A 19,058-nucleotide genomic window follows, 5' to 3' on the forward strand; every position below is an offset into this window, starting at 1 on the left:
TCCATAATTTTTTCCTTTGTAGAACTGATTTGACACAGTCTAGCAGGGTGCTGTTGCTGAAAAATTGAAGCACCAGGTGTGATTAAATAAGATCACACGTTTCATTCCCTCTTTAATTTCACATCCCCCTTCAGCAGCTGTATCCCTTTGCTTTCCTATAGTTGGAGAACACATTGCATTTACAGCAGGCAGCTTGACACATTGATAGCGTGCACCATTGGTCTGTTGTGAATCAAATCTGTTTGTGCACACAAATTATTTATTGTTTGATGGAGCAAACTTATTAATCTGTTTATTTCTCAAGAGCAGAAAATATGGAGTGCACTTGGCTAATGGAGACAAACCTACCCTGGTTCCTCCGTGTTTCCAGAGGTCCGTGCATGCAGCAGAACAGGTTTCATTCCACTGCAAAGAGAGCAGAAAAGTAAAGACAGTGGTGAACTTGGGATCCTTTTTGTGTTCTTACCAAGTGTAGCTGCGTAGGATCTGTTGAAGTTACTTGCTTTCCTGAGATTCCATGACCTGCCACTGACACAGGGAGATGGAGCCATTACCCTCCCGAACACTGCAGAGCAGCGGTACTGGCACAGTGCACAGATTGTAGCCTTCTCCCTCTGCTGCTGGGTCAGAAAGGTGGCACTGGGGCCACAATGGCTATCTGCAGTTAGAACATGATGCCACAAGAAGAAAATTATTAGGTTTTTAACTTTCCGTTGTTTTAGAATAGAGTTCCTATGAAAAACTGAATTGGATTCTAATAATTCTAGCAATTATTCCAGGCAATGTTTCCATTTCCAAACTCTGTCTGGCCTGACTTCTCAGCTAAAAGCAACCCAAAACAAAGTTATCTTTTTTTTTTGTTTTCTCAGTCCTCAGAGGAAGAGAAGTTTATTTGCAATGCTCTTAACACTGTTACCTGCAGTAAAAAGTTTGTGCAGATGTGACTGTGCCCTTGCCTGTGATATTCCTGTGCAGCTTTGCCACAGTTATTCCAAGAAACAGAAGTCTGTGCTGAGTGGTGCATCAGTATATGATTTGATGGATTAACATCCTGTGGTGTCAGCTCCAGGGCATAAAGTTCCTGGGAACACAGGTTTGGCTATTTCTGAAGAGGCAGACTGCTGTAGCTTTGGCTTTGTTTTCTCCTCCTGCACCTCTGGTGCCGCACTCCACTGATTTCCTGCTGCACTCAGTGGTGATATCATGCATTTATATGGCTATGATGTTTCATAATACAGTACAGTAACACTTCTCAGCAATTTTGAGCAGCATTTGCCTGTTGCCTATTTATAAACATGAATATACAGCAGTCTTGCTTGTCCTCCAGCACCCGTAGCTCCTTGTTGTAAACAGCCAGCTTTGCTCGCTGAGAACTTGTCAAAAATGCATCCATCAAAACTAAACAGATTAACTAAACAAGTAAAATTTTATCTGAATACCTTAGTTGTTCATTCCCAAGTGAAAAGGGCTTTGTTTGCTAGCATTATTCCCACATAAAAGAAAAAAAGATGCCAGGGAGGGTGACAGAAGTCTGGAGGTTCTAGGTGTGCACCTGGGCCTGCATTTGAGTATAAATAATGCCTAAGAACACCTGTTCCTTCTTAAATTTGATCTTGGAAGCAGCCTTGGGACCAGCTCATTTGATGTCTCCTTTTTTTAAATCTAGCTCTGCAGATAAAACTGGTTGCCTGTAGTGCAAGGCTGTCCTTAAAAGTGAGCTGACATTTATGCAAACATGACTTAGTTCATGCAGGAAAAGATACTCTTTGATCTGTGAGAGGACAAAAAATAAAACTCCAAAGGAAACCATTTTTCTTTTCTTTATGTTAGTAGCTGAGTCTTCATGGCGATAGAAGAAGCTGCTGTGACCTTTCTTTCCCTGTGTGATACAAACTGAGCGTGGCTGTTTCATCCTAAGCGAGGCCAGTATCAAATCAATGGTTAGAACCAACTATGCCAGTTTCTGCATAGTTATTGCCATACGCAGTGTTTTCTGCAGATACTTCTGTAGTCACTCCGAGTTATCTAAGATCACTGCTGTTGACACAAGCATGACTATTTCTTAACTGCGTATTCATATATACACAAAGGAGGTGTTTGAAAAGGCAAAATCATGTTTAAATAATTGTTTCTTATTGTGCTGGGGATTTTTAGAATTATCTTTTGGAGTCACAATGAATGGCTTAAGAAATCTTTCAGGTTGTGTAACTTACCCAGTGATGTCAACCTAAAGTATTAAGAAGTCCATTGTCGACCCCCTTCAGAAATAATGAGGTTTAAAAGGAACCCACATTTTGCTCTGGATGTTTTGGGAATTTGAGTCTTTAGGCTATTCTTGGTTTCCGACTGAAGCACTAAACCTTTTAAAAAAACAAGGTAGATATGTTCATGCCACTCCCTGGTTTGTGGAGCTGTTGCTTTAAGGGAAATGCAAGATTAATATTGGGGAAGTTGGCAGTAGCCCTTATACCTCCAACCAATACAAAGCAGGGTGTTGTTTTCCCTACTGCTTTCCCCATACTTTTTTCTTTAGGTGGATGAACTTCTCTTCCTTGCTGGAAAAGCAAATGCTTTTGCCATTGGTACTGCTTTTCCAGCAAGGTCCTTTAATGCTGCTCTTTTCCTCTCCACATGCAAAGCAGTCTTCGCTCACACCTGCTGTGTGATAGGATCCTTTTCCCTGAGGAGAGCACAACATCTGTTTTGTTTCCTCTGTGGAAAAGAGAGACAGTTCTCAAGAAATTCTCCTTCTTTCCTGCTTGCTAACAACAAAAGAGTTTTTAAAGCATTTGGCGTTTCTGGAGAGAGGAAAAAACAGTGGAGCCCTAGACAGGAAAAAAAACAGCCATGGAAAAATAAATTGAACATAATTTGAGCTATAATTAAAGGTCTTAAAGAGAAGCTAAACTGCCAAGTTGGAAAGAAAAATGTACATCATGGAAAAAAGTACCTCTGTGGAAGGATGTGCTTGGGGTTACAGTGTAGAGCTGCCATTCAGGACATCTTGGCTCTAGGTCTGCTTTGGGCTTCCTGGGTGATACCAGTCTGGAAAATTAACCCTTATTTGCCTGGATGATCTATATGTAAAATTTGCTGGTATTGTGAGTCTTGGTATTTCATAGTACTTGTAAGCAGAAGGAGATGATAGAAGTTATTTAAATAGAAGCTGCTGTGGCATTGCAGTGATGGCAGCTTTTTGTTTACTATCTAAAAAAGAGATCATATCCTTTAAAATATGGAAAGCACTGTGAAATGGTGTAAAACTGCATCGCTGGGAAATCTGTTTGTTGTTTGCATTGTGTAACCAGCAGCTTCAGTAAGGGTGCCCACTTCAGAATGAGTTAAAAGGTCAAGTGAATAAGAGTGCTTCATAGAACTTCCTAGGGAAGGACCTTGTGGCTTGCCTGCTGGTGCCGTCTGTGCACACTGTATGTGACTTTGAAAGCAGCAGATTTTGTTACGTACAGTCTGCTTGCTACTTAGAAGCTGAAGTGAAACCAGAGGCTTTGAGTTGTCTGTGATCTGGATGGGGAAGATTTCATATCTGTGAGGGTGCTTCTGCTATGACATAGAATAGGAAGCTCACAGGCTGCATGATGTGATCAGTGGGAGAGCAGGGCACTCCTGCTGCTGCCTGGAAAATCCACAGGCGCAGCTTTAACTTACTAAATAAGCACTGCAGACTACCAGTGCTCCCACTTGTGATGTGGTTAGAGATCATGTCTTACCGATGGCTAGTTCCATCATTCATAAATTCTTAAACCCATATGGATAAATTCAAAGATTTTTATCTTTTAAAGGTGACGCACAACTCTTTAAACTCCGTTTTAAGCTTACGGTTGAATACCTCAGCCACTCTGACAAAACTACCAGTTTGCACACAGCAAATCTGAGTTTTGTGAGACAAATGCAAAGTCTGTAACACACTGTGACTTCCTTGTGCATTACAAATCAAAATAAACCAAAGTTATTCTCTCCTGTTCTCAGTACAGGTATCAAAACCATTTCCAAATAGGCATAGAAATGTACTAAGAGGCAAAGTAAGATGTGGATTTTGGTAGCATCTTGATTTAATCTTTTTGTATCTATATTAGCAAAAATGTACATTCCTTGGTGGCTATTTGTGTTTGAAAGGCCAGTATAAATAACATTTTCAGAGGTGTCAATGTAGGAGATATTTGTTACTAGTATTTCAGAACTCTCTTAATTCACCAAGCATATTGTATATGTTTCTGCAGGTCAGTTTGGATGATCTTCTGTATTTAAAAATTCACCTAACCATTTTACAACCTGATAACAATCTCGCAACATGGTATTTATCCTAATCTGATGAATTTGGGACACATACTGTGGTTTAAAATAGCATAGTCAGTTTTTTTGGGTGCATTGGCTGTAACATTTCCATGGTAGTCTGCACTTTGGACCACTGGTGACTGTTCTGTCCCTCTCCAATATTCACTGTGATACCTATACACATTTCCCAAACCTACTGTTCAGTTCTGTTGGTATCTCTCTTTACTAGAGTAAACCACCAGATTTTCACCATTGCCATCCACATGTCTGTTGCTGATGGCAGTATAACTTGTGCATAAGCAGCAAACACCTGTGGAACAGAAATGCTTTAAAAAAAATAACAACCGAAGAAACCCAGACTACTGGAAACAGAAGATTCAGAACTTAACATTGGTTGAGTTGCAGGAGAAGTAATGAAGTGTGAAATGTGCTATTCCCAACCAGTACACCATGCTGCTTTGATTTACAGAATATATAATTATATAACATTAACATTCTGGTACATCATTCTTTGACAAAAATTGAAATGAAAACAGACAAATGCATGAATCTATTTATAAGACAATTATTGTAATAGAGGTGGATAGGAATACAAACCTGAATAATTTTTATTATTTTAAGATAATGCCTTTAAGATCCTTTGATTTAGTGCTCTGGTAAATACTTGCATGCTGTTGCAAACCAGCTTATTTTGTAAATCATTACTAAACACTTACGGAGGTCCTTCCAGCATACTTCTGGATCTGTCTGAATCTTATGAGCATAAGACCAGGGATCTGCTTAAAGATCTGCTTTTGAATGTCAGGGATAAACTACCCGTGAGATTGGTTTTCCCAGTCTGACCATGGTCTGTTTAGACCAACATTCAGCTTTTGGCAGTGGCCCGAATGAGCTGGTTAACCAGATGTACAATGCTGCAGCAAGTACAATGAAAAGCACCACATCCCATCATTCCAGGCATCTGTGTTAACCACAGAGTTGTTAGAATAAGAGATGCTCTTTTATTTCATTTGCAAAGAGATGACAAATGTTTACTGTTAATGGTTCCCACTATATGATTGGAGAAAAAGAGGAGAGAATAATTTCCTAATCTTCTGCAGGCAAATTTCTCCTCTGAGATGCTGTTAGGTCCAAATTGACCTACTGTGCTTGTGGTACAGTCCAAGTATCTTTTATTTTAACTGTTTTTGAGAAAATCCACTGAGTCTGGATTGCTCAGGAGACTCTTAGTGGTCTCCATTGTCATTTGCTTCCATGTAGCTGAGGCCAGAGTAAACAAATTATTAAAATCAGATTGGATTGCTCAGGAAATGAATACGCTTTTTGAACATGCTCACTAAAGGACAAGTCTCCCCATCACAAACCTGCCACAAGGACATCCGCTGTCCTTGAAAGGCCATGTAACTTACTTTCCAAGGCTAGTCAGCTTCTCTTCCTCTGTGAGTGTGATGCTTCCTCTTCGAGTCAGTTTAGGAGGCTGGGAACTGCATTGTTTGGGGTTTCTTTTTCGCTCATACCTTACAGTTCTTTTCAACTGAAGAATAACTAAATCCCCAGGATTTGTTTTGTTGTGTTGTTTTGTTTGGGTGTTTTTTCCAGAAGATGTGTATTAAAAATCACATTAGCTTTCCTCTTTCTACTACTAGATAATGATTTATATTGAGCCCACAAACAACCTTGGGGATACAAAGTGCATTTGCACAGTCTGTTTGGGTCAAGAGATGACCTTTCTGAGTTCCTGTCTCCAGAGGAAACAGAATTGTTTAGTCTCTGGGATGCTAACAGGGCGGTGTTGAGAGACAAGCTAATTTCACTAGCTTCACGCAGAAAAAAACCCCTCTGAAACTTAATGACCTTCTGTAGGGGAAAAAGGCTTTAGGCATGAAGATACAAGCAGAAATCAACAAGATTGTCATCTGGGGAGTGGAGAGAATGCAGAAAAAGGAACAACCGGAATACATTGTATGTTTGAGTTAACTAAAAGGTATTATTTTGACATAGAAGCACAGTTGACAGAGCAGTTAAGGTATGATTTTCAACATTCCGCATCACTTTATTTAAAACACAGATCTTGATCCTTCATAAGGAATGAAAGCAGTATTTCTGTTAGGGAATACCTAATGGTTAATATGTTGCACATCATCAAAGGCATCAAATCAATGCAACACTAAATTCTGAGAATCATCAAGTGGCATATATTATAAGCAGGAGGAAACTGAGGAGCATAGTAGGAGATTGTACTGAATTTGGGAAAGAGGGGTACATTTCTGACAGGAACAGCAAGAAGCTCTTGTTATTGAGATTGGGCTGAAGCAGGTCATCTGACTTGTATGTTTTGTGGATATAATACTTGAAGAGGTGGATCTGGTTTAAAAAAAAACAAAAATAAATAACAAAATAAAGTAAATGTTTAGAATATTTTTATGAACGACTAATTTTCCTAAATATACAGATTATGTCATACAAGAGTGGATTGCAGCATGGCATGGCATGGGGATGTCTGGGAGCAGAATTGTTCTCTCTCACCTTGGACCACAGAGTTTCTTAGGGAAAAAAAGCCTAGGTTGAATACTAATGGAAACCAGATATGGCAGGTTTCACAGATCGTGTAGTCCATCCCTTTGCACTGAAACAAAATCAGTGCATAGAATTTATAGTCCTATCTGGAAAATGGATAGAGTTATTTTTAGTTGGCAATATGAGTGGTTTGATAGCATATCACAAATGTCAATTATACAATGAGCTATGATAATATTAATCGAACATAATGTGTCCGATCGTGTAGGGACCGTACAGTTCCTGAAGGACATGATAATGGGGTGTTAACTTACCCAAATTAATTTGCTACCAGCCCTTGGCGCATGCCTTTTGGTGGTGACCAAGAGAAACAAGCTTGTTCTTACAGGGATAGTAAGGCTGCAGATCTTCGAGAATGTAAGTGTGTGTACTGATCCTGAGCATTTAGGCTTGTGGTTGGACTTGATGATCTTAAATGTCTTTTCCAACTGAAATGATTCTGTGATTTTGTGATTTGATTAATCTCTGAGAGGAGATGACGTTGTTCCTGTACCACTTTGGGGATTCTGGTATTGGGGGCCTGTCTTAACGCAGAGATTGGGATGTTGTGCCAAAGCAGCTACTTGGAGAATGAGTTGCTGTGGGATTTCTCTAGCTGATATTCCACATTAAACAGGTGGTGCTGGGTCTTGCTGAAACTCCCACTATGCAAAAGGCTGGCAGATGCTTTGCACTGACACAACAATACCAACTTTTTATGACATATGTGCCAGAGCAATTCAACATATCCCTGAGCTAGCTCAAGTCTTTCTATGTTCTATTTAGGAAATATTGACAAAATGGGGAACATTATCACTGAAGTCATTAATATATACCCTATAAAAGGACTTGGGAAAAAAAAATAAATAAAAGAAAAACTCTAAACCAAACCTATTTTCTGCTCCTATGCTCCTTCTGCTGGTTATGCAGAAGCAGTAAACAAGCCCTATTCCCAGAGCTGTGCTGACAGCACTGATGATGGTGGTGCACAAATTAGGAGGTAAACAAAAAGCCGTGTTAATTTCAAGCTCCATTAGAAACACAGGCAGTAAAAAAAAAAAAAAAAAAAAATCAATGTCTCCCAAACAGAAAGGTCAAAATTGGTAGGGAAAGAAAGTTGGTTTTCCGGTAGGTATAAGGCTTTTTAATTATTATTAATTCTTTTAAATTGGGTGTAAGCAAGAAGAAGCTACCGGTCGGTGTCACATTAATGACTGTCCAGTGAAAATAAGTAGCAAAAGTTGTTTTTAAAGAAAAATATACTCAGCTTTGGCTCAGGTTGGGATTCTTGTACTTAAAGGCTGGTTTCTATTTTAAACTTTGCCTGGAGGATCTTTGGATATTCGGTTACGTTTATAATCTTTGCACGACACATTTGAGGCATCATTCTTCTAAAAAGTGTAATCATCAGATTTCACTGTTTTCTCTTGGCATCTTCTATTCTTGGATCCAAATCCTTGGGGCCAGTTAGTTTAAATTTTAGGCTTTGTTGTGCAGCCAGATTAATTCTGGAAGTACATGTGTGTCATATTGTTATCAGGGCACCTAGCAGAAGATGACAGGTAGAACAAATACTGTTTTATAAGTTTTTGTTTTATGGTAGTGTGTCACCTTCAGCTCCACTAACATTAAATGTTTATCACTTCATGTGATCTTTGCTTTGCATATTAAACTAAATTTCACATAGCCGTGTTAAATTATGTATGGTGATGGAGTTCTGCGGTACGGTGTTGGGGACCAGTTCTTCAAACATGAATGCATATGCAAAAACTCTGGCACATAAACATCCCAGAGTATGACCTTACAAAGCAAAGTTACTCACTGTCTTTAAGTGTTTGAGGAACTGGTGGTCTTAGCACGGCCACAGAGTTCTGAAGGTTATTATTCTTAGACTTATAAATCTGCTATAATTATACACATTTAGTGGAACCTCTTTTGATCAAGAGCAGCGTTGGGAACAAGGCTGTTAATGCTTCTTCATTCTCCAGCACCAGCTAGTCACAACATTTTACTAACACTTGTTAGCATTGATCCCTGTGTAGTAGGCAATATTCCCCTCTGCTTAATAAGGCCAAGACACAAATAGTTCAAAAACCATGTTTCACCTATAAAAATGTATTCATGTTATATCTAGATTGGTTTGAAAACATCTTCTACAAAAGTACGGTCAGTATGTTTGAGTAAGGATGTTTGTGGTAGAGAGCACAGATAAGAGATACAAAGCAGTGCCAGCTCAACACATTTCCTTCTAAACAGCTGCATCTCCTCATTGTCTCTTCATCTCATCCCTAAGACACAGCTTGCACTTCTAATTGTTGTTCCCTTCAGTGGGCATTAGCATGCTTGTTAAATTGGCCATTCGTGTCCCAGAACTCCCCTGCCTGTCCGGTGACTCACTCAGACCTGCATTTGCACACCCTTGGGGAGCACAGTAGTTATCTCTGTACTTGCAGCTATTGGCCCTGAAACTGTTGAGCATCGCATCCATTCCTCCCTTATTGCTTCATTAACCAGTTAGAACTGCAGTTGTTATGAGAAAAAAAGTAACTATTAAAGAGGATGAAGTCTAAAAGAATGTGCTCTCTTCTATGGATTTCAACATCTTTGTTTCCTTCTGCTTTTACAAGTTGCCAGGTGCTTTTTTTTCCTCCCTGGCTGTGCTGTCCCGCCAACCATGCTTACCTGTTTCTTAACACAATTGCCAAAAGAAGAGACTTACTCTATCTGACAGTAGTGTAATTAATACGTGAGGGTAGCATATAGAAGTCAGTTCACCCATCCATAGTTGCACTGGGCATATATTGCTAACAGCAGTTAAACCTTGTTTGTCTGGGAAAGTAAGCTGTAGCGATTTAAGGCCGTGTAGAAAGCTGATAAGAGTGCAAATTTTCAAAAGTTCCTCTGATCTGTTTACTTTCATGTTCAAGTTTGAGCTCTCTAGGTTAATGTTCACTTGTTTAGAGAACATGACATTTGTATTTATTTCAGAAAATTATACCTTTTGTCTCTCTGGAGTAGACAATGTTATGTTCTGTCAAAACTTTAGTTATAAACAGCCTCCTGTCTGCAAGTGTAAGGCCAAATACTGTCCCTTGAAATCATAGGAAGCTACCATTTGGTGAGTCTTGGGGCTTGGCTAGCTGTTTTTTGTGTCTGTCTGATAATTAATTATGAACATCATGTTGAAAAAGACTCTGAAACCAGGCTTTATGACATCTGAGTAGTAATGACTTCAGTGACGCTTGAGGGCATACAAGGTGCTCACCATTTACTACTGCAGTGAATTCTTTCAGAAGACTTTCCTCTTTTGCAGCACAATTAATTTTACGTTTCATTTACTGACAATGGCATGCTCTTAGCTTTATAATATTAGTTAAAATTGGTTTATGATATCAGTCTTATTTTTAGCACACTGAAAGCAGGGGAATAATTGAAGTAGGCTGTTGTACAATTTAGGGCTTGTGGTGGACTTAGGAAGATGAGGACATGCCATTCCTGCTTTAGTTGGCCTAGAGGGAATAGCTCTTCTCTTTAAGATTTCATTGTAATCTTTCTGATGATACCTCAAATTGTCAGCTTGTGCCTTATTGCTTAAGTTAAGTTCCCAAAATAAATTCTGATGTACCTCAGAAGTCTCAGAAGTTTAAAAATTAAATATCAGATATATACACCAATAACATTGAAATTCAGTATATAATTTATTTTGTTTTAGTTCTTTTTTCCAGTTCTAACTTGTCTCCTGTACATTAATACCAATGACTTGACTTTATAGGCTGCCGCAGGGTACTCTGCTGGTCATGCTGAAAAGCTTTAACAGGTCATGATGTTATACTCTGGGGAAGTCTCAGTAACTTCCCAGGATGAAAAGGAATTAAGAAGTAGTTTGTCTGGGGTTTTCTGACCTGTTTTATATAGTACTGCTTTGGTTCTGAAATGCTTGTTTTTCTAATCAAAGTAATTTTTAGCTTTTCTACAATGAAATGAATGTGTTAGGAGGTCAGTCAAGCATTGATTAAATCTGGTTTGGGGCTCACACAGATATCCACAACCTTCCTTAAATCTTGTGATGACTTGGAGAAAGGGACATTCTTAAATGTTTCCTATCAGGTGTGATGTTTCATCAGCAGTTTGAAGGAGGAAGAACACTCTGAGACATCTACATGTGAATGGCATCTTACTTGACTTGTCTTCAGGGAAAATCATGTGTGTAGATCATGAGATTGGCTCCTTCTTCTGAGTTTATGGAACATGTGCCTTTGTGGTTGCTTTTTTCTATGAGATAAAGCAACCACTGGGAATCACTGAAACTCCCGTGTATGAGGACGCACTACACACAAACCTCAAAGAGCAGCAAGACCTTCACTGGCCAAACGAGTCGGTCCATGTGCTGACTTGACCTTACTTGCACTTTTTGTGTTTGAAGAGTAGGATATTTGCCAGACTGATTCTGAACTCTCACTATGAAACACAGTTTTTCTGCTGTGCTCAGATCTAAAAGCTATCTATTTTTATTGCTGTCCCCATCTGAAATATTTCAGGCTAATGAAACAATAGGATTGTTTTTATCTCCACAGTATTTCATTTCTACTGAAGAATATCATACAGAAGAATACAAATCTAAATCTGAGCAGTTATCTCTGCTAAGCTGCTTTTAAAAGATGAATTAGCTCAGTAAGGAACTGGCAAATACATGCCGAACATTTTGTGAGGATCGCTGATTGTGAAGTTTTGTTAAACTGTGCTTTCTCCAAGCATGTACAAAAATAGGAACTTGGCAAACCATGAAGCTGTGTCTTTTTCACAACTGAAGCTATTATGAATCTGCAGGCAGTATCTCATTCCCTCTCTTCCCCTTTGAAAGCGGAACATCATCTCAGAAACGTGAGGAAGGAGTAAATGTGGTGCTTAACGTGACTGACTGCTCAAGAAACAGGTACTATTTGCCATTTTAAGCTATAGCCAGCTATTAGGGTTTGCAGCACTGAGTCTCATTTCATTTTCATTAACAAGGTTAACAAAGATATAATACAGACTTTTCCTCCTGTTAGACATGCAACTCAAGTAAGTGAAGACTTCAGATATTTCCAAGCCAGTGTTACTGTCTTTATGAACCTACCTCTGTGATGCCTGTAAGCGCAAGCAAAGTGAACTTCTGCAGTCTTCAGGGAAGCTCTCCCCCCCCCCGCCCCCAACATGACTGGGAATCCTTTTCAGGCCTGACTCTTGTGAATATATGAAATCTAAGCTGCTTCTCTTTTCTTTCAGCCCTTCTTAGACACCCTCCTTCCCTGGCAACTTTTATGGATAAGCGAGGTCATTCCCCATTGCTGCAATTCCACGTCCCATCACCCATGCCTAAGTGATGATATCACCTATGCTGTTCCTTGGAAGAGCTCTCTGAGAGCTACTACAGAATCACCCCACAATCTCCTTCAGATCCCACCTGATGAATGTGTCTGCTGGCTGGAAGTCCGCCAGCGCTTCAGCTACTGAAGTGCTGACTGCTTGCTGTTTTGCCGACTGATGTTGTCTCACTGTTTCCTTGTGTCTCTGCATCTGCTGTGTTTGTCTTGTCTTCGGATGTGTCTGCACTGCCTTCTGCCTCATGTTGTGGAGAAACATAATCCAGCCAGGGAGCTCAGCAGAGTCTACCTGTAGGAGGAAAATCTTTGTGCTCTACTACCATAGCTCCTTTCCTGAGCCAGATAATTTAAATGTGGATCACTGTACTGTACATTCTGCTTTAGCACACAGATTGTCTTTTTGGTTTGTGTTAAAAATGCACTTTGGCGTGAGGAGTGGGGGAATGTTTTCATTAGTAATAGGTAAATATGTTTTCACATGAATTAGACTGGCTCTGTATTTGTATACATTACAGAGATGCTCTATAATGACAGGAAAAATCACCAGTACTCACCTTTTTTTCACCAGTGTGCTGCTTGTGCCCTGTCTCTTTTGTCTTGCCTGGCTTCAGGACACATGCAGTGTACTTGTAAGAGCAGGGTCTCTTCTTCTTTTGCAGGTCTTAAAATAACATAGTTATTTAGACTATAATGTAAGAATTTTAATTTCTATACTGGTGTTGCTGCAGAAGGACCATTAGAGAATGATCTCTTAATGAAACTGCCAGTTTGACGTTTCCCTGTCTCCTGAGTGTTTTGATAAAAATATTATTTTACTGAAAATTTTTACTTTTCTCTCCTTAATGCTGTTCAGATTGGACCTGAGAAAGAGCTTAACTGCTCTGCAACATTGATTTTTCTCATTAGCTTTCTAGAAAAGTGGAGAGACAGAATGAAAAAAAATTGACATTTGAAGATGTTTTCCAGCTCTTTTAGCTGTTGTTTCATCTTGCTGTTGTCCCTGCAGTCCCTGGTGAGAATGGCTGCATATGCCTAGTAAAAGGCAGTGACTATCCTGAAGAGCTCTCCTATTAACCAAGGCAGAAGGTAGGAAGCATCATGTGAGAGTTGCTCTTTAGGAGATGAGGCACCGAGTCACCAAACCACATACTTCAGGTTGCATGGGAAATCTGTGATGGGACCAGAACTGAACACCAGCTCCAAGTCCCTCCAGCCTCTGTTTCTGAGGAAAAATCCTCCTCTTAATGTTTTTCAAAACCCTGTCAGGTAAAGCAATTCTCTGAGAATCTGTATGGGCAAAAGTGAAAGCAATGCCAAACGTTGTGGCTCCCATCCTACCTCTGTGCCACTTTCAGGAACACTAATGAGACCTAGCAGCCTTTTTTTGTCTGACCTATCTGCTGAAGACTGGAGGAAGATGTGATTTATTAGCTAGGACTGGGATGGATAGCATCATAAATCTCCTCTAGACCGCAACAATTAAAGTTGCCAAGACTCTCTCCTTTGCCACATGGAATCCACGCGACTCTGACCAGATTTGACCGGCTTATTCTGCTAAATGAGGGTGTTGAAATGACCGTCTGGATTTTATTAATAAGTGTATAAATCTGAACTGTAAGGGGGAAAAAAGATGAACTGGTGCTAGTATATGTGTGACATATACTTAATAATAAAACTTAAACTCTTATACAGCCTGATACAAATTACTTGCTCTACTGCACCAGTTCTGCCACAGCTACACATTTCATTTTTGTGATATTCTCTGTGACTGCTCGACTAATAAGTGCTGAGAAGGGAGAGTAATAGATAGATAGATGCATCTGGTATTTATAGAGGACTGTTTTAATGGAGCTAAAAACCTGATGTGCTCAGCGTTCCTTGCAGCTGCAGTTGTGTTCGTGTCAGTAATCCTATCAGGAGGGTTGCTGGTTTCCAGAGTAATTAGAACCCTGAAGCAAATAAACACCGAATGAATTCTCTTCTTTTGAAGTTATCTTTTCTCCCCCTCTTTTAAATAGCCCTTCTCTAGTATAATTATGTACCAGTTATTATAACATTAAAAATCATTTTAAGTGAATGAATGCTATTTTTATTGTTGTTGTTCCTTGCTAATTATTATGAACTAGTTGTAATTTAGGATAGTCTTCTAAAAATCCTAAAAATCTCATTTCATTGCAGAATGGCTACTGATTAAAACTGCTTCCCACCTTGATCCCAGGGAAAGGCAGCAGCTTTAAGTTGGGTTGATCTAAGCCAGTTTGGTGGCTTGCAGCACATGTGGGTGGAGTACAAGTTGTTCCTCAAAGCCATTTTGATAAACTCCTGCCCTTCTAGCATTTAAGCCATAGGTTAAATATAAATTCACCATACTATATGCTTGCCACCAGGGAAGTGATGACAGAGATGCTATACGATAACACAGTCTTCCTATCTGTTCTTTTGCGGCTGTGTCTAAGATAATACATTGAGCCCCGAGCAGCTCATTCCTGAAAAGAATACTGGCAGAAGTCCAGAGGACAATAACAACCCATGCAGTCATCTGGGGAGGGTTTGACTCTAAACTGTGGTATCTTCACCGTTTATCTTGGTTATTAGTTTTGCAGCATTTGCAGCTTCAGTCAGATGTTTTGGGTTTGTGCTCACGTATGCTGAGTTACAGTGTATAGGTGCTGGGTCATCTTTGTATAAACTCTGTCGTCTGGTTTGCGTTTTTCGGGTCTTGTATTCAAACCCGCTTCAAGACTAAAAATTAGAATAATAAGGATCAGTTACAGCTACATAAGCAAGTATATATTAATTGACATTTACTGGTAATGAGGTATGAGAATGAAAAACCCACCCCACTTCTCAGATCCCAGCTTGAGCTTTTAAGATTGGCTGTTAGAAGAAAAATGTCTTTGTACTCACAAATTGAGCACATTCAGCCCAGACTTACTAGCACATAATAAACAGGGAAACATCTACTGACACTTTCTTTAATGGACTCATTCTTTAAACTAGAACCACAGCTCTTATAACTCAGATTCTTAGAATACCTTTTATAATGTCGTTTCTTAAACAGCCTTAGCTTCTGCTGTCCTGTAATGGCAACCCTTTTCTACCAAGAGGGCCAAGACAGCACAACCCTCTGTCTGTAACCCAGCATGTTTGCAAAAATACTGAGAGTGGTCGTATGGAGATACTAAAGCTTCAGTATTTCTAAAATGCAATTCAAAGTGGAGTTCAGGAGATGCTTTTACAGCACTGGCTGTGCTCACAGCTTCCCTCCTTTCATCACCCCTCTTGCAGTTATTTTTGGGTGAGAGAGATTTATAGCAATAGAGCAAATGGCCATGTTAAATCCGAGTTCAACTTTCGAACTGGTCATTGCCGAGCAGGGCCACATATACACAAATACATAGGGGAAAGATAAGCCAGATCTGCTAATGCTTTAATCAATGCATCTGTGATAGAGCACATAAAAACCTCTAAGGAGAATTATGATGTTGTGAGTTACGATTACTTTATGCTTGAATGAAAGCATCCACTTGTAGGTTTAAGGGACACAACCTCCTACACAGTGACTTCATTCTTTAGGGTGATTTACCTTAATTTTCCTCAGTGTTTCCATCGTTTGGATTGGAGCTCGTGCATGGTGAATTATAGTGTATAGACCTTGGTTCATCTTTTTCTGAACCCTGTATTTTATCCTGCCTTTTTTACCTCTTGGCTTTGAAAGGCATCTCCTGAGGAAAGAGTGTGTGGTTTTGCGCTTGTGATACATCCCAGAGGCTATTTAGATAATGGTTTCTCGACAAGGAGGTGCTTATGGGTTTTTTGCTAAGTCTTTTATTCCAATTGTGATAAATTTGTGCTGTATAACTGTGAAAATAAAACCCCTGTAGTTTCTTTTCAAATGAGCTTAGGAGCGTACCATCCAAATGCCTCATGCTGTCAGAGAAACCCTTAACACCTACTGTTGCACACACTTCTTCTGCTCCTAAAGTTTTTAAGCAAGGAAAGCAAGATATGTTTCATAGATATATATCAGCCCCACAAGGAATAGGGAATCCACTTAAAGAAAATTCTCCTTCCTAGAAAAAAATGAAATGACTGCAGAAGGTCTTAAAATCTTGCAGTGGTCTGCTAGGCGGCAAATCCCAGAAAGATATCTGATCACAAATAGTACTGGTATGTCTGGTACAGCCTTCTGACTGATACTTCAGTCAGCTAGACAGAAGTGAAGATAGAAGTGAAGCACAGGTAAAGAGTCTAATCATGCAAGAAAACCGCACACACTGACCCATACACCATCTTCTATCTGAGAAAAAATGAACATAGCAGTTCACTTGGAGCCATGGCGGGCACGAAGAACTAGTTTCTTACTCCTGAGAAAAGTTAACAATATAGAAAAAGATGCTTTGAATTCATTTTTGCTCTTAACAACAACACATTAAAGTTTGAACAATTTAGATGCAATTAATGGGACAAGAAAATAATAATAAATTTTAAAAAAAGCCAAACTGTGATACTATGCTCCTTGCAATTATTTCTTACTGCCGAATAAACACATTGATGAGAAAATTATAATTTGTAATTATTGCACAGTGCTAAAAAGAGCAATGTGATAGCCAGTGCCAGGTAGGCCCTCAACGAATGAAACAGTTATTTATAGCATTATGCATGTATAAAGACAGTGAATTTCAGGGATGATGTAGATTTGGTGAAAGACCATGTCAGCTTGTCCCAGATTCGTTTGGGGGAGAGAGGAAAGGAGAGGGGAGGAATGGCGATGTCTATCACAAAGGAAAAAGGCGATGAAATGCGACCCTCTTTTAATTAAAAGCTCCTGCAAGTAATTTCCCCCTTTAGCTTGTGATAATATGTTTTTGGCAGGAAGAGTAATGTGAACAAAACACTTTTCCTTATAAGCAAAATCAAGGAGGGCAGGCAAATTGTATTCAGTAGCAATTTGTTGGAGAATTTGTCATTTGTTTTTGAAGAGCACTTGGCATTGGACAGCAGGAGCAGAGTGTTTTGCTTGTGCCTTGTGAATGGCAGCAGCAGCGGGGCTTGAAAACCTTTTAGAGGAGGCTGGGGATAGTCTCCCATGGGAAATTATGGAAAATACCTGTCAGTCTTAATGGAAACTCATCATTCCAAAAGGAGACTAATGTGCTCTTTGGAAGTATATTTTATCAGCTTTAAGTCCTCTTTGTGGTAACATGAAATAAGACAAATACAATTGCAGCAGTGAAATCTTATAAACATCTCCCCAGCTTGGGGAATTTAAAGAAGAGCTACACAGGTTCCCTCTGGATATTTGAATGGAGTGTAAATAAGAACAAGAATTTTATTTTTTTCCCTATTTTTATGATTTCTAATACATTTATTCCTTATTATCTGCCTATTTGTGACCAGACTGAACCAATATGCTTTATTCATGTTTCCCAGCCCAACAGTGCTTTCCTTGTGAAAGGATCTTTTAATGATGTATGGCCTGAAGAGGTGGGGCCCCTTTTTTTCCCCACTGGTTAGATATCATTTTGGTCTGTATACTTAGAGGTTTTAGAGAAGCGCACCACTCTTTTACATAGGATGGGAGAAAATACACAGCTGATATAACTTAATTAGTATATTATGTCTCTCATTGTGGGGTCTCGTACATAATATGCCCCAGGAAGAGTTTTTTATAAAGATGAAATGCAGCGCCCTGTTGAGCGGAGAGGCTGAGTGACCCTGAAGTAGGACTGCATTTAGCGAGCAACAGCCAGGAGAAATGATGCTGCATCTGACACACGATGCAGTGCTTTCCAGCCAGAAGAGACACATGCACAGTGCTAGGGAACAGCTGATGGCAAGCCTTTCTGGAAGAACAAGCTGTAACACAGCAAAACTTAATAAGTGCTGTCCTCCCTCTTTCCTGTTCTGTATGTCTTTATTTCTGCCTTGTGCATCTGCTGCTTCTATTGAAGATATTATTTTAGACGTTAATGTCTAAAACAGGGATCCTACAGAGCAGTCTTGCAATGCGATGGGTTTATGTGGAGGCACTAAGCTTTAGGAAATGGACAGAGGTTAGAGATACAGTAGTTGTTATTGCTAGCAAATCTGTTAAAGCTAGAGGGAAGTGGAAATGTAAAGACGTGAGGAAAGTCTAAGCGCCACACTAGTACCTGATTTTACTATCATAGAGATAAGAGTAGGGTTAGGTTCAATGTGATAGACTGTCTTGGAGTAATTGGCAACGGAGTCCTTCCCTTTGTTCTTCTGATCCTTTTCGGTCCCTTTTCTTTAATAAATCTAACCATTTAAAAAAACAAACAAACAAACAAATGAAAACCACCTCAACTTGCTCTTAATCCAGTGATTCCAGCAGCATATGAGTTGTTGTCGTTGGGCTTGTCCTCAGCCAGGTCAGGGAAAGAAGCATGCACTCGCACGTGAAAAGCAGCGGGGAGAAAGGCTGGTTCTGACAGCAACTATAATAAACCACCTAATCTTTCTGAGCCACAGCTTTAACAATAATTAAACAGTGGATGTGTCCCACAATAATACCCGCTGGGGTTTTCTCTAAGGCTCTAGACAGATTTTTCACTACAGAATTAGCTCAAGATGCTTTTCTCTAACTAGTGTGGCTCAAGTGAGAGTGACCTCAGTGCAAATGAGACCTGACGTACTTATGTCCATGTTACAGCTTGTGGGGTCACACAAAAGCATCCTTAGTGCTACTGTAAATACTCAGACATCCCTGATGGAAGGGATGCAGTGCTGCCTCATTGTTTGCATGTGTCACAAGCCGATGGCAGGGATTGCATTACAGTGCTGCAGTTCTGGGAGGCTCTAGTGGCTGCCCTTTCTGTTCCC

At 39.7% G+C, this 19,058-nt stretch overlaps 1 protein-coding gene across 5 annotated transcripts in view; it reads left to right on the forward strand.

The window, feature by feature from the left end:
• Window positions 1–19,058, forward strand: part of SAMD12 (sterile alpha motif domain containing 12) — a 170,669-nt gene that overhangs the window by 105,148 nt on the left and 46,463 nt on the right. The window contains exon 5 of one of the 5 annotated variants that reach the window (XM_054058492.1): window positions 12,115–15,333. The exons of 2 other annotated variants lie outside the window; for them this stretch is intronic. In XM_054058492.1, coding sequence (XP_053914467.1) covers window positions 12,115–12,212 — 98 coding nt within the window. In that variant the 3' untranslated portion in view covers window positions 12,213–15,333. Of the gene's footprint in view, window positions 1–12,114; window positions 15,344–19,058 lie in introns of those variants that run through there. 2 more of the 5 variants (XM_054058490.1, XM_054058488.1) reach the window with 2 other exon arrangements.

The sequence above is a fragment of the Cuculus canorus genome, chromosome 2 (assembly GCF_017976375.1).
Source record: "Cuculus canorus isolate bCucCan1 chromosome 2, bCucCan1.pri, whole genome shotgun sequence".
NCBI lineage: Eukaryota > Metazoa > Chordata > Aves > Cuculiformes > Cuculidae > Cuculus > Cuculus canorus.